The sequence below is a fragment of the Phytophthora cinnamomi genome (assembly GCF_018691715.1).
Source record: "Phytophthora cinnamomi strain GKB4 chromosome Unknown Contig21, whole genome shotgun sequence".
NCBI classification, from domain to species: domain Eukaryota; phylum Oomycota; class Peronosporomycetes; order Peronosporales; family Peronosporaceae; genus Phytophthora; species Phytophthora cinnamomi.
Genome location: NW_027150954.1, coordinates 2,556,291 through 2,572,164, shown reverse-complemented (window position 1 = coordinate 2,572,164; position 15,874 = coordinate 2,556,291). Strand labels below are relative to the sequence as shown.

General features: G+C 55.5%; 1 protein-coding gene across 1 annotated transcript; it reads right to left on the bottom strand.

Moving 5' to 3' along the window:
* Positions 1 to 14,680: 14,680 nt before the first annotated feature.
* Positions 14,681 to 15,046, bottom strand: IUM83_03792 (uncharacterized protein; the record flags this gene model as incomplete). The annotated part of the gene is made up of 1 exon (XM_067927824.1): positions 14,681 to 15,046. One exon carries the CDS (start codon positions 15,044 to 15,046, stop codon positions 14,681 to 14,683), a length of 366 nt encoding a protein of 121 aa, XP_067795344.1.
* Positions 15,047 to 15,874: the final 828 nt, after the last annotated feature.

The window sequence follows — 15,874 nt, the reverse complement described above, 5'->3', positions numbered from 1 at the left end:
CACCCATGAGCAACAGCGAAGCAATTCCACTCGAAGCCACAGCAATCGCGATCTTCCCGGACAGTCGCACCTTCGCCAGGATATGCCGCAGCAGAGTTGACTTTCCTGTACCTCCCGGACCGTCAATAAAGAAGAGCTTGTTGCCTTGAACTGGTGCTTCGGCCGCCTGGATGATTTCGTCGTAAATAGCTCGTTGGCCGTCGTTCAGCTGGCTTTCTTGGTCCACAATGTCTTGAAGGGTAGAGTGCTGGTACCCCTCCAGTTCGCGTCGAATGAGGTTGTTCCTCAGCAGCGAATCCAACACCAGCCGTGGGTATTCATCCAGCTGAGGGAGATCAAAGTCCGCCACTACGTAGCCACTGATCTGGAGCAGATCGTTAAGGTCCTTGAGTGTGTGGAACCTGATCATGTCTTCCTTCTCCTGTCCTTCCAAGCCCCGGTATGTGTACGCGAAGTCTTCAGAAAGAACGTCGTAGAATCGATTCCACAGTACGCGAACCTCCGAAACTTGAGAATAAACAATGATCGTCGCGAAGAGCTGGCGGAGTTGGTACGGCATCTTGAAGGCAGCGGCTTCTTCCATACACGCAATCCATTCTGCGTCGTCTTCAAGGTAGCCCAGTTTGAGTGCGGCCTGGCGGTACGACGCATACGTAACACCATCCACTGTCCGAAGCTTGGCAAAGGACTGAGGTCCCTTGCGGTGACACAGCAGTACACGCATGTAGAACCTCTCCATGTCCCGAGGGGTCACATGAACCATCCGCCCAAGCGCCGCTTGGTATTGTTTGCGACGAACCCATTTCTTTGCCTTGTCATCCCATTGGAATAGCTTCGGAATGTCTTGGTACACCATGGTCTTTGCAACTTGGTTCTCTGGGGCCTCACTCGCGCACAGTTCGAAGAAGCGGGTCAACATCGTATGGCGACCGCGCGTGAGAACACGATCCGGGTTGTCGCTGGAACGGAAGGTCACGAATTGCTCGTTCTCCAGGTGAATCGTCAGCTGTACGATGGAGTGCGTCTTGCCTTGAACGGAGAAGTTGAGAAGCCGCATACATGCCTCTATCGGAGATATATACCTGGCGTTCAGGTACCGGAGAATCTCGTTGGGATCCATCCTTGCACCGGTCGACTCCCCGCCAACCGTTTCCACAGTTATTACAGCCTTGTCGGACCCCTTGTAGACGTACTTGTACAAGTATTTGACTGCTGTCAGGGCCGTACAAACCTCCACGTTGATATGGCAGTTGTACTTCTGCGAAAGGTACGGATTGTACGGGACCACCCACTGGTTAATGGTGGCGTTGTCGTACTCCCTTCCCTTGAACTTGAGTACTCCTGGTGGCCGGCGGCGACGTCTGCAGACAGGAAAGCCGTTCACGTTTCCTTGGGTAACCTCTACCAACGGCTTCGGGTATCCCTTCGTGCACTTCCCGTCCTTCATGCAGGGGCTGGAGGGGTTCGCCGCGCCACATGGACCATGCATCATGCAAGTGAGGATGGTCTCGTACAGCTGGGGGTTGATCTCGGCGTCGGGAAGCTCCGAAGAGCACAACTTGTCGATGATTTGTCGTGTACGCGGCTTGTTTTCGTCTGCGAGAATGATAAGAATGTGTGCGTGTGGGAGGCCCCGCTTCTGGAACTCCACTACGTAGATCCTCGCCAGAACACGTCCCAGTACGCCTTCATCCAAGTCTTTCAGCATAGCCGCCAATTTCTGCTGCCAAACGCGGGCTACGATGTCCGGGCGGTCTTGTGCGCTTTGGTTTGGCTCCGGTATCTTCTCTTGGATCTCGTCCCACGTAGGGTTGCCCGTCATAGTAACGAAGACGTCCGGTTTCCCGTACTCCCGCACGATAGCCATGGAATCTTGGTAAGACTTGTACATGGCCCGCGGACTCCCCGAATGCGTGGCTGGTAGAACGATGCGCTGCCAATTTGGTCCAGGAAGTGTTCCGAGCGACGCTGCGGTTCGTCTGGGTGCTGTAACGCCCCCGTTTCGCGGTTGTATTCCGTCAGTAGAGCTTCTCCCTCGCGCAGAACCGCCGTGTTTTCACTTAGAAGCGCGTCTCGAACTCCGCTGTACTGATCGGCCCGTAGTTCGGCTTGATGAGATGCCACCCAACGCAGTTGCTCCTGCTCACACTTGGCTCGTTGATCTACGCAGTACTGCTGAAATAATCGTCCACCTTGGTGCAGTACCGACTCGTCACCGACTTTCTGGAATAACCGGTAGGCTACGTGCTCGCGGAGGGACATTTCACGCTTCTTTCTGCGCACCACGTTGTTTGCATACACAGCTGTGTAGGTCCAACCCAGTTCTCCATGCGGAAGAAGTAGGGGATACTGCAACGGGTCATACACAGAGTGCGTCTCGAAGAGCCAAAGCAGCGAGTGATCTTTAGTACGCAGAAGGATGTCGCGCAGGCTGTCCAAGTTGCCATCCTCGATAAGAGTCGCCCCAACTTCCGAGACCGTGGGTAGGTTGTGGGTTCGTGGGTTTGACCTCTTCTCGTGCAGCCGGAACACCATATCAACCACCTCCTTTCCCGCCGCCTCGTCGGCGCGCAGCTTCTCCGCGAAGTTGAGAAATTGTTGCGCGAACGGATTGGACTCCTCCATCATTTGCTCGATCTCCAGCAGCGTTCCAGAATCGAGGTCAGCGAAGATACCTCGGCGTCGCTCCGCACGTTGTTGCATGTCTGGATCGACGATGTAGATCTGGGCAAACTTGGGGGCATGGGCTCGTTTGTGAACGTATCGATACGCGGAAGAAGAGATCCCAGGTAGTGCCCCATGGCTCCTTGAATACGATACGTGTATACGCCACGTTGTCCAGCAACGCTCTCGTCTTGGTTCACGTCCCTGAAGTTGGACCGGTTGCTACAGGAAGCCCCAATCGACGTGAAGGCAAAAACTTGGTTGTAGGCACGAATGCGGCGCCGAAACCCGGCATCCGTGTACAACTGGTGCAGTCGCGGAGGCGCAGCTCGTAGTGGAGGTAACGGCACCGCTCCCTCCAAACAACAGCCTTTTTTGGACTCTGCAGGCCATTTCCACGCGTTGCAATGACGGCAGACCGTAGTTGGAGGCAGTCTGTGGCGCCCATTAACGATGTTGTCGCCGCTGAGCATGGAGACTCTGAAATCCTCCTGGTTTGCGAGTGCATGACCTCTGCGAAGAGTACTGCGCCGTATACGCTCCTGTTGTCGCCGCTCCTCTCTCTCCTCCTCCTCTTGAGCATCGCGAACCATTGCTTGATGCTCCCGGCGGGCGGACCTCTCCGCTTCAATCACTTCATGGCTTAGCGCAGCCCGACGATCTTCTTGGCGAACTCGCTCGCGCTCGAGGCGTACCTCCCGTTCTTCCGGGGGTTCCTGAAGTCGCAGTTGTTCGTGGCGAAGTCGGTCAACCTCCAGCTCAGTCCGTCGTTCATGCTCCGGCTGGTCCGCCCGTCTAGCTGACACTGCAGCTCGCGAGCGCTGTCGTTCAGGCTCTGTTTGTAAAGCCCTTCGTGCCCGTTGGCGCTCTGCATATCTACGTCTCTGACGCTCGCGCTGGGATCCCGTCATGTTCGCCCTTCTGGCCCGGGCCCCCTCGCTGTCTCGCGCGCGGCGTCGTTTTGTTTGAGACGCCGTCATTGCTGCGCGCCTCCTACGCGCTGCCTCCGCCGGGGTCGGGCCGGGAACTTGCTCCGTTGCGCTGACATCGGCCGCTACAACTGCAGAATCAACAGGCACCGCTGCCTGGACCGGAGGTTCTTCTCTGTGGATTGGTGGAGGCTCAACAGACGTGTTTCCGGCCGCAACGTGACTCTCGACAGCCGTGACAGTAGCGCCCGTGTCTGTCACGATAAGCGATTGAAATTCCTTGTTTAAGTTGTATCGTTTAGCCTTCCGACGCGCTTGGCGGCGCCTTTTAGCGGCAGGCTCCTCTGGAGCAGCCGGGGTTGCGTCGATACGCTCGTTGTCCCGCAAGGCCTGCTCGATCTCCTCGCGCGTCCATTTCCTTTTCGTTCGAGCCATTTTGGCCTGCGTACACGCAACAGAGTCACATGACGCGTTAGCCATAAAGTCTAAGAACACCGTCGCCATTTCCAGGGTCCTATACACGCGCCCCGCCGCGGACACAAAAGCGCAAATAGGTGCGTCCACCTAAAGCGCCGGTCCCATACACGACCACTGGCCCGGAGATGAGGCAGGTCACCCGGCTTCGCCGAGATCTGCCCCATTTACCCCGGATTAGTATGAGATTTCCCACGCCGCTGGCGAGCGGACGTGGGCACCTCAGGGTCGCGGCTCCCAAGAGTGGTCGCTGCGGCAAGGGCACGCGAAATCCTACGTCGGCGACGGGTGCCAGCTGCAGTCTTTCTTATCATCTTAAAATGGGTATTGCTACCCACTTTAGAGAAGGTAACGGTCAGTATAGTGGAGAGCTGCAGTACCCAAATGCCATTCTCCAAGGTAATTAAACCCGGGATGCAAGCAAGAGAGCAATGTTGCAGATTCGGGACGGCCTGCCTGGCATCTGTGCACCAACGGGGGAGTCTCGACTACATGGCCGTGTCGTGGAACCCACTGCAACTCCCCCGTGGCCCCACCGGAGTAGGCACCAGGCCGCCCTTAATCCCACATTATAATACCTCGACTGCCCTGAAGGTACCAGTTATCCCAACAGGCGGAACTCCCGAAACCGACCCGTATATTACAGTTTGGAAACTATGTAGCTAAGCGTACCTTAGTCCCTGTGCGGCGCTTGGGTCCTGTGGGGCTCGCAGCGGCGCCCGACGTCCGAGCGCTTCCTCGCTCCGCCGCGCGCGGAATTCAGAAAAGGAAATGTGAGCGCCGAGGCAAAATCGGCCAATCACAGCGCGTTATAATTATCACGCATGGCTATGCGTTGTAATTTCGGGCAAAGATAAGGCAGTCGGGATGATGGTGAGATTCCATAGGGCAGGCTACTAATGCGCTAACGCAGGGCGGTAGGACGATGCTCTATGGCAGGCTGATGCCCCAAGGGCGGAATACGACGGACACCAGACAAACACACAGGATACTCTGTTAGTTGTAGTAGATCCTGATTTCTGTAACACATGAATTAGTCTGGTCCCGACTAATTTTGAGCCCAGACTAATTACTGTAGGCACTGTAGCGTGTAAGCCGGTCGAGGACTTGGGCGGCGGTGGTCGGCAACGTGCTACTGGAATGTTGAGAAATGAAGTTCAAGCAGGCTGGTTTTGGGCCTCCAGTGGCTCATCAGTAACTGGGTGGTACTTTGTGAAAGTTATACACTTTTTAGATAAGGCTGTCTCGTAACAGATACCTACAGGCAAATATGGACAAACCACCTCCCATTATATTTTTCTGAGCTTTGCCTATGCAAGTCAGCTGCATGCAAAATAAACGAGTTCAATGTGCTAATACCGCGTCTTATACTAATTATGGCAGTTTATCCATAGACGGGAGCTAGTCGCGCCCTGCAGTATTGTCTCGTAAACAGCATTGGTATCCATGATACACTCCCATAATTTACGAATCCCCCGTTTTTTACCCTGTGGTCTAATCATAACTCAATATTTGTTTGCTTTCGGGGCCATCTCCATCTCCAACTGCGTAGCGAGCACGCTCTTACAGGAATTAGTGTGACCCATACTAAAATTGAACCTCGAATTTTCACTCAAAATAATTAGTCTGTCTTCAAATGAAGTGTTAGCTAGGCCGGCTCGGACGAGTTGAGCTGGCCGAAGCCCCCACCGGCGGAGCCGGGTAACACGATATTTTGCGTCCTCTGTCATTTGCTGAGCCAGGGACCTGGAGATCGTGACGTTCATTCTTGTATACACTTCGAACGCATCTGAGGACCATCGCCGGAAGAGCTTTATCGTGAGCTGGTCGATACCAGCCGCAAACATTGCCGTTGCCCCACTGCTTCGGATGGAGTGGGCGCCGAACCGTGTTGGATCTGCTCCGATTGCAGTTGCTGCACTTTTGATTGCATCGCCCCATGTTTTTGCAGTGAGAACGTTTCCGGGGCTGGTAGAACAGAGCGCTGTGTTGTTTTCGAAGCTCTGAGAGATCTCAACGAGCTCCCATGAGGCTAGTACCGGGTAGAGTCACGACGAACCGGACATGTGTAGTGTGCGTGTGGTTCCCGCGCAGGCTGGGTCAGGTTTTCTTCCCCGGAAGTGAACCGAGACGGCCGCAGCTGTGTTGAGGGACTGTGTTGTGACATTTTGGCTGGTACTGAACTTGATGTCGTTTGTGCGGATGATGTATGGTTTGGTTCTTTTTCCGTCGGCGAGACACTCAGATCGTCTGAGTAAAAAGAAAATAGCTCACGACTGCGCGTGTGTGTGAGCTCCACGATACGGCAAAATACCTGTAGATAACAACATTCGTCAAGGCTTAATACGATTCGAGGCGATTTTGAGTGATGGCCAACTTCAAAAATTGCCTCTTGCCATATTTACGAAGGATCATCCGGCCGACGTACATTTGTACATGGACGCGAACAATCTGGGTCTGGTCGTGCTGGATCCTGCCGCCAAACAGTAAACTCAGATCCAATTCGACGGCCATGAACGCCAGCTGTTTTCGTCGCACTTGCTCCTTGGGTTTTTGGGCCGACTTGGGCCTCGAACACGACTACACGGCGGTTTTGGTAAGAGCGTATTCGGACAACACGTCCGCGGTATTATGGGCCAACAAACTATCAAGCTCAAATCCGATGGCACAAGAGGTTTATCGCGCAATAGGGCTGGCTGAAGCCATTTTCGAGTTTCGTATGAAGTGTAGCCACCTTGTTGGGGCGTTCAACTTTATGGCCGACGCTGGATCACGCGCGTGGACACCACCTCATAGCCAATGATGGTCTAACTTATCTCATACATGGCAACAGATTCCTGTCCCCCGGACACTGCGGAAACTCGACATGACCTTCTTGACCAACTTCAATCACAAGTATTGGCCACTGCATCAAGACCGAAATATGCATCCACTTGGAAACGTTGGACAGCATGGTGTCTCTCGCACGGATACGACTGGTGGCTGCCGACAGGAGTCCAACAACATTTTCTCCAACTTGCACTGTTCACCGACCACTACTGGCACTCAACTACAACATCGACAGGCAAACCGCTATCAACGAAGACCGTTCTGTCCGCGATTAACCACATCTCATGGCATCATATGCTCGAACGCGGCTACACAGTTAGCCTCCATGCCGGACACAAGCTGACCATGCGTGGGATGCAACGGATGTCGCCACCCTCCAAACAGAAACAGCCGGTCACGCTTGCAATCCTCCGTGAAATCCACGCGAGATGCAATTTTACAAAAACCCACGACCGCGTACTCCGGGGAGCTAGCTTGAAGACGCTGGTAGAAAGGTATTACCTCCCGTAAACACGAACACACATGGCGTAAGCTACCGAGAAGCTGCTAAAGCTGGGTGCGTGTTCTAAATTGTCGATGTTGCATCAAACGGATCCTTCCGAGCCCTTTGGCTACGTTATCTCCTGGTATCGAGATGGCGCACTCTGCGGTGTAGAATTCTAGGCCAAGAACGTGGAGATGTGTTTCCCAAGCGGAGAAGTTTTCTTCGTTGATTGAATTGAGACCCAGGAACACCATCATAGTGAGGCGTAGTACTTCATGTGCCAAGAGTAGTCGATTGCCTATGTGGGGTTTAACGAGCACGTGATCGTCTTCACACTTGTAGGCAAAGAAAGGTTAAATTCATTTGTGTTGCCTCTGCCCACATTGTCTGCGTTCAGCTTCTGTTTGTCAACAGAAGCTGCTATTGTGTCTTGGACAAACCGAATTACGGCTTGTGTTTTGTTAATGAAGTCGATTGCATCCGAGCTGAAGTCATTCAGCTCGCCCTCTGCTAGAGGCCGGGCCTCTGCGTGGTTCTTTGCGGTGTCTGCGCCCTGCGCAGACCCGTGGTCTTTGTCCTTGTCGTTAGAGGAGTCTGCGCCCTGCGCAGACTCATGTGGTTTGTCCATTGTTGCAGCTGACACTGTGCAAGTGTCAGCGGTTTTCTGCGGCTGCTGTATTGCAGTCGTAGATCCTCCCCCACTTAAAGTGGGAGCCACCACTCCGAGTAAACTCGGTAGACGTGGATGCCGCATAGCATTCACGTAGAACGGTGTATGCCCGGTCGAGGCATGCACTGAGTTGTTGATGGCAAACTCTGCCATCGATAAGCACTCGCTCCAGTATTGGAACGAGTGAGCGTAGCTCTTCAACATATCGACGAGCACGCGATTCACGCGCTCTGTTTGACCGTCCGTCTGTGGATGGTCCGTAGTCGACATTGAAAGCTGGCTCCCAAGAAGTGTAAACACTTCTTGCCACAGGTGCGCTGTGAAGCTCGGGTCTCTGTCCGACACGATGTCAGTCGGCATGCCATGGTGTTTGAACACCATGTCGACGAACAGACGGGCCGTCTGCTTCTCGGTCACCTCTGCCGGCACCGCAGCAAGATGTACCCGCAGTCGGGGCATCATGATATGCATACATGATCCTGAGTCGCAGGTCATGGTCATTCGGCACGACAACGCGATCCGCGTTGTCGTCGACTGCATTGTATAGCAGTAGTCCGTCGTGCACACGAAAGCGGTGTGCACGCGCTCGAAGGTGCTTGGGCAACTTCTGACTAGCCTTGTCAGAAGGCGCTGTGCCATAGACCAGCAAGAGCTTCGTGTCCGCGTCGTGCGCGTACGCGGCCTTCACATCATCCAACAGAGACGATGTGGGTGTGCTCAATCGCATGACGCCAATGGCATTGACGTCAGCAGCTTCTGCGTAGTCCGGCCGCCGTGATAACGCGTCGGCCACTACATTCAATCTTCCGGGTTTGTATTCGACCCGGAAGTTATACTCCGCAAAGAATGAGAGCCATCTCGCCATTCTTTGTGAAATGTGTGGGGACTTCACTGCAGTGCGCTGTGATGCATGGTCGGTGTAGACCACGAATGGTCTACTTCCAAGTAGATACACTCGGAACTTTGCGAGTGCATATTTCATGGCAAGGAGTTCCTTGTCATGCACCGGATAGTTGCGTTCAGCTGGCTTCAGCTGACGCGATTGGTAGTAGACGACACGATCACGGCCCTCGTGATCGTGCTGCATCAACGCGCATCCGATCGCGAAGTCGGATGCGTCACATACGACGTGGAATGGACGATCTTGGTCAGCCACTGCCAAGATCGGTTCCTCAGTCAAGCCCCGCTTGACTGCATCGAATGCCTTTTGGCAATCGGTTGTCCAATTCCACACAGCTTCCTTCTTAAGAAGCTGTGACAGCGGGCGGATCTTGCCCGCGTAATCCTCCACGTACTTGCACAAGTACGTGGCCAAGCCAAGGAACTGCCTCAGTTCCTTGACACTTGAAGGCGTTGGCCATTCGTTAATCACTCTGACCTTATCTGGGTCAGGGCGAACACCATTCTTCCCTACGAGACACCCGAGGATGGGTATCTCGCTCGCCCCGAAGATACACTTCGTCAGGTTCGCGTAGAGCTTATGCTTTCGCATAAGCCCAAGTAGCTTCCGGAGATGCACCCTGTGCATCTCTATGTCGGTCTTCCCGTCCACAGCCCGGCTGTGGATGAACACATCATCGAAGTAGCTCGGCGCGAAGTCGCGCACCGAGCGCAACAAGTGCGTCACGCACCTGTTGAAAGTCGCAGGGGCGTTATTAAGTCCCTGTGACATTACTAGCCATTACCAGAGCATGCCGCTTGGTGTGCTCACTGCCGTGAGAGGGATATCGCTCTCACGCATTAGGATTTGATAAAATCCATCTCGCAAGTCGAGAGCACTGTAAACGGTGCTCCCGGCCATCGAATTGATGATAACATCTTTTCGCGGTATCGGCGGATGCACCGGTACCGTCGCATCGTTCAGCTTGTTATACGCATGAACGATGCGCCATCCGCCTTGTGGCTTTTTGACACAACACGTCGGAGCACTGTGCGGGGACTTCGATTCCCGCACTCGTCCTGCTTTGCGACGACTTTCAAAGAAATCGTCGATTGCTTTAACTTGCTCTCGCGGCAGTGACCACTGCCGCGTGACACAGTACTTCGTGCCCGGCACGAGATCAATCTCGTGCTGAATGCCCTTATCCTGCGGAAGCTCCGCAGGAATCTCTTCCGGGAGTACGTCTTTGTACTCCCTCAACAGTTCGTAATAGGGACTCGCTGAAGTCGAGTCCCAATCTTGTTCCTCGAAGCGCTCTCGCTTCGCCTTCGCACTGAGAGTGTCTTCACTCTCAGTGGTACTTCCCATGAAGAGCTGCCTCAGCTCTTCGCTCTCGCTCTCCGTTCTTTCGCTGTCCGAAAGAACGCAGACTTGCTCGATGCGTCCATCGTGCAAGTCGCGCGTGAAGCGCTTCCAGCTCATGACTGGAAGCGAAGTCAACTCCGACGCCGTTGTCGGAGGACTAGCGAGTTCCATTTCTCGATAGTGGAATCCAGTATCGGTGCGCGTCAAGACGCTTAGCGTCTCGACATCCGGCGTCACCGCCTCAGTCTGCCCAGCGGATGGTCCTTGCCGCGTCTCGGTCCCGGACCGAGCCTTGCGCAGCGTTTTCTGCATGCGCCGTCTTTTTGTTGTGCGGAGCCCGGCTCCACACAGTTGTTCTTCTGATCCAGGCCCGGCCGTGGACAGTTGTTCGCCGGCAGACCCTGTCTGCGGCCGTGCGATATCAAGCCCGGCTTGATCGCATGGCGCTTCGTCGTGCAGCCCGGCTGCACGACAGCATGCAAATTGCAGTGCGGTACGTTTGCAACTGTCCGCACTGTTTGCAGCGTCAACTCCCGGAGTTGACACGCCTTCGTCACATCGACGCCAGTCATTGGCGGAGCCTCTCATGACCGAGGGTGCGTCGGCTCCCAGGGTCGACACGTCGTCGTCGACCTGACCTCTTCGGGTCAGGGACTGTCCCATGCGTACTTGAACGTGGGTGTTGGTTCCCGGAACCAACGCATCTTTTTCTTCTGACGTCGGCAGCCTTGCCGAGGTTGATCTCACTTGCGCGCGCCCTCGCGCACTTCCTGGGCACTCCGGGACAGCAGCATTAAGCGCTGTCTCGACTGGCGAGCCACGCGCACCTGCTGGTGCGTGCGCTGCGGTAACAGGGCCATCGCTCTCTGTTCCGCTGTCGCGGCCGAAGCGCACGAGCGTGCGCTTCTTCCAGTCTATCACCGGATCATGCGGTGCAAGCGACGGCATGCCCATTACCACGTCGAACTTATCGTCCAGGTCCAGGATGATAAAGTGTTCGACAAACACTCGTTGTTTGTACGAGAAGCGCACGTTCACGACACGCTTCTCGGTCTTTACGATGGCACCTGTTGCGAGTCGTACCTCTAGAAGACTTCGAGGTGTATCTACCTCCTCGAAGTCAAGTCACGGCAGGCTTCGTAGTCGAACAAAGCTGTTCGACGCGCCTGAATCTACCAAAGCTCGAAGAGAGTCACTCGCCCTCTTCGAGTAAACCTTCAGGATGACTACGTTCGGCCTGTCATCTTGTTTCTTGCAGCGAGAGCTAGTCTCACTGGGGGGCTGCAGTCCTCAGTGCTGCTTGACCGATGTCGGCACACGTGACTGCATTACCAGTAGGGCGCCCCGCGCCTACTGGATGTTCGCGTTTTTTTTTTGTCCGCGGCGATGCCTAGCATCGCCACGACGGCCACCTCCAGGGGGCATGGGAGCTGTGCACTCCCGTGCAAAGTGACCGATCCTTCCGCAACGGAAGCATCGCACGTTGCCTCCCTGCCGCTGGTAACCAGGAGTTCTTGCGTTCGAGAGGTCCATTGGTTCCGGACCTCCCGTCCTCGCTACCGGGCGCGGTTGTGGCCTCGGTACGTTTACATGGAGTTTAGCCTGCCGCAGGCTAAACTCTTCTTGCATGGCAAGGGTGATTGCAGCTTCGAGAGTACTCGGGTACTCTCGGAAGATATAGGTCTTCACGGGCCCATCTCTAAGTCCTTTCATGAACGTGACGACCTTGGTCGCCTCGTCGATCGGGTTAGTCACGATATTTGATACCAAGTATCGTGCGCGCTGCGCGTAAGCATGGACGCCATGCTTACCCTGCAGAAGGTCGAGGAACTCCGCCCTCGACCGGAACTCGTTTTGCGGGGGCTCAAACGCTTGTTTGAGCTCCTCTTTGAATATTTCGTGCGTACTGAAGCACGTAGGATCTGAGAGTCGGCGTCCATACGCCCAACTCCTCGCTCGTCCGCCAAGACATGACATGGCGAACGCAACCTTCGACAGCGGGTCGACGATGCGTCGAGCCGCTATGGCTGTGTCGAGTTCGACAAGCCATCAGAGGAGAGGCTCGCCCTCTCTTCCCACGTAATTGCTTACGCTCAACTTTAATGGTTGAGCACGCGGTGTCGTCCCTGACGACGCCGTCACTGAGGAAGCAGTATCACGCTGCTCCTTCATGATGAACCCCAGAGCAACACCATATTACTCCGTCGGCGATAGCGTACGCAGCATCGTAGCTATCGATGTTTCTCCAATGACTGTTGACAGTCGTTGGAGGGGTTCCCACTCTGGGTCAGACAGGTGGGGGCAGTCAGCGCGTGCAACATGCGTTGCAGGCGTGTTGGAGCTCTTCATCGGCACCTCCGTTCTCAGTGGTTCTCGGCTCCGCGTTCGTACACCTCGTACGAACGTCAAGCAGTCGGTCGTTGGACGGACTACAAAGTGCTACCAGGTGTAGTGGGTCTAACTTGACTCACTACTTTAGCTTACACGTTGCGCAACGTGTATGAGGAAGCGTACTTAGTAATTACTTGAGTTAATTATATTTGAATACACAAATATAAGTTAACTTAGATAAGACTCCAAGTGACTAGTTTGAGGTAAAATGAGAACTGTATTGTTTGTAAATTGATTTTCCTCCTAAATCTGCTAAAACTGTTTATCATCTATGAAAGGGGTTGACAGCGGCTGGCTGTCAGAGCCCCGCCAATATGCACGTCAGCGGAGGCGTGAATCGCGTCGTGGAGGACGTTCTCCGCAGCATTGTTGCTGAAACGCCGAAGCGTTGGGGCACTATGCTTCTGCTCGTCGAGTTTGCGTTGAACAACGCTGTACATGCCTCCACAGGCTATACGCCGTTTTACGTTAACGGTCTGGCCCACCCCCGTGCCCCTTTAACGCCGCGCTTTGACTCCGGCCTTGGTTGGGGAAGAGATGACCGTCCTTGCCGATCGGCTTGCTGAAGTCAGCCCGGCTACTGTTCGTAAACAGGTTGACGATTTTCTGTCAACGCGTCTTAGTGTCTTACGACACGTGCGTGACGACATGGCTGAAGGCCAATACAAGCAAAAGGAAAATGCGGATGCCAGACGCAGAGGTAATGTTGACAGTTATGAGGTCGGGGACCTGGTGTTGCTCAATACACAGAACCTACCTACACATGCAGTGTCAGCCGTCTTCTAGACGAAGTTGCGCTCGCGCTTCATCGGACCTTTCAAGGTCGTGGCCAAGAGAGAACTAGCGTACACGCTCAATCTTCCGAAGAAGATGCGGACGCATCCCGTCTTCCACGTGGGATTGATCAAGCCGTACCGTGATCTGGTACAGGCGCGGATGGCGGCGCCGCGGGCATTGCGGATCAACGAGATCGAGGACGCAGTCGCGGGCGTCAAGGTCGACGAGAGTTCCACCGGCACAGGAGTTGCTGGAGGCACGCCCTGCATTCGGGAGAGAAGATCGACGTGACCGCGAAGCTCGGCCACCTGGCGCTCCAGCGCTACAACCTGCTCCGCTTGCTGATGTTCCCAGGAGCGAAGGAACTGAATCCAATCCCCCTTGTCACGAGCAACCTGCTCAAAATCACGGAAGCGGTTCCATACTTCGTCGGTAACCTGGATCCAATCCACCCGCTGATCCAGCGCCACGCCGTCATCGAAGCATCGACTTCGACGCCGATCAACGTTGCCAACGTGCTCACGGAGCTCCTCGTAGCGAAGGTGAATCTGCCCAGCCTCTCCCTCGTTCACCAGTCGCCGGTCTGGCGATAGAGCGCCCGCCTCCGGCGCTGTTCGATGAGCAGGGGAACCTCCACTACTATATAGAGAGTACCCTGGCGAAACGGCGATGCCGGGGTCTAACCCAGTATCTGGTAAAATGGCGAGGGCACCCGGAGTCAGAAAACCCATGGGAGTTTGAGGTACCCCTCCGCCAAGACTGCCCAGACGTCGTGGACGCTTTTGATCAGCTTGATCACCAGCGCCCCGAGGGCTCAAGGTCGGCACGCCGGCCGTACCGCGCTTCCCGGCAATAGCTTGGGAAGCTGCTGGGTCAGTTGCAATGCTCCGGGGTGACCCTGAGTCACAGCTCCTCCTCCCTCGCGATGAGAAGAAGCTGTAGTGCTCAAAGGAGCGTGGTACGTTACACCTAGCCGTGAATGAGCCAGCAGGTAGGCGGCGCTTGGCGCGGAGCTTCCCGTGCTCGAAGCGGAGTCGGCGTTCAACGCGAACATCCACTTCACTGAAGCTTGCTCGGAGAGCTTCCATCGACGGCAAATGACGGCTGCCCTCAGCCCAGAACTCGAACTGAGCTTCGTACACTGTGGGGTCCTCGCTTGGGTTGAGCACTACGGGGTACGTCCGCATCTGCGGGACGGACTAGCGCAGGCCCTGGCGTCACAGACGCTCGCGATACTCTGCCACCGTAGTGGCCTGGGGTGTGAGCAGCCGCTCGCGGAGCGAATTCCGCATATCGACCTCGCCCGGCGTACGAGCCGGAGGCCCAATGACGTACAACGTCAGGTTCTGCGTCGCAGCTTGACGCGCGGCCTCGACCGTGTCGCGGGGCTGGACGTTATAGTCCGCGCGCCCGGTCGTGAGCAATGACCGGAGCTCAGGACGCTGAGAGCGCGGTGGCAGGTTCATCCGCACCGCGGGGCGCTCGGCCTGAGCTTCGTCCAAGTTGTTGGTAACGACAGAACCCTCTGTGGGGCCTCCGAGGCCCCGGAGTCGCGCGTACCGAGGCTCAGTGAGCTCCCGCAGTTCGGCTAGGCCGAACGGACGACGCTTCCGCCAGACGCACTGTTCCACATATCTTGTTTCCAGCTGCCGCCACTCCATGTCGCACACTCGCACTTCTTTGGACTCCAATAGTCTTACCAATCCCGGAGAGGAATCCACGGTTAGGGCTTGGATAAGGGACCAGAGGAAATTTTGCTCAGTCCCAGCGCCACAGGTGACCCACCCCCTCGATGCGAGGATCCCGTGTGAGACTCCTCGTAGTCGACATGACCTTCCTCAAAGATCGCCATGAGCTCGTCGTTGGCCCGCATAGGCGGTCGGGCCATCGCTCGAAGTGATCTAGCCCTCTCGCGCAGCGAGCCGTGCCTGAGGTGATACACCGCGAAGTAATGGGGCACCGAGAGCCTGCTAGGCGTCTGCGGTGCCGTCACCGGAGCGATAGGCGCCGGTAGGCCATCGCTAGCACGGGGAGCTGTGGAACGAAGCGGGTTGTGCCCTGGCGTGGATGTGACGCGCCGATACTGCTGTCTGTGGTCACCAAAACGCGTTGTGACTGCGAATCATGCGTTGGCGCTCTGCGCCGAGAAGGTTCTAGGGGTCATCCACGCGATGTGAATTGACCAGCTCGAGAAAGGTTCGTGATGGAACAAGATCACACAGTTGATACCGTTAAGCGTGGACACTACGTGTCCACGGTTTGGTGGGGGAGAGTGTAACGGGGTTACGCGAATATTACCCGATGACTACAGTGTGTGGGATACACAGGAGTTGTGGGGTCCACATCTTAACCTAAATCAGTAGGAACATCAGTAGGTGGCTTTATAGGCACAATGGATATGCAAGAGACTA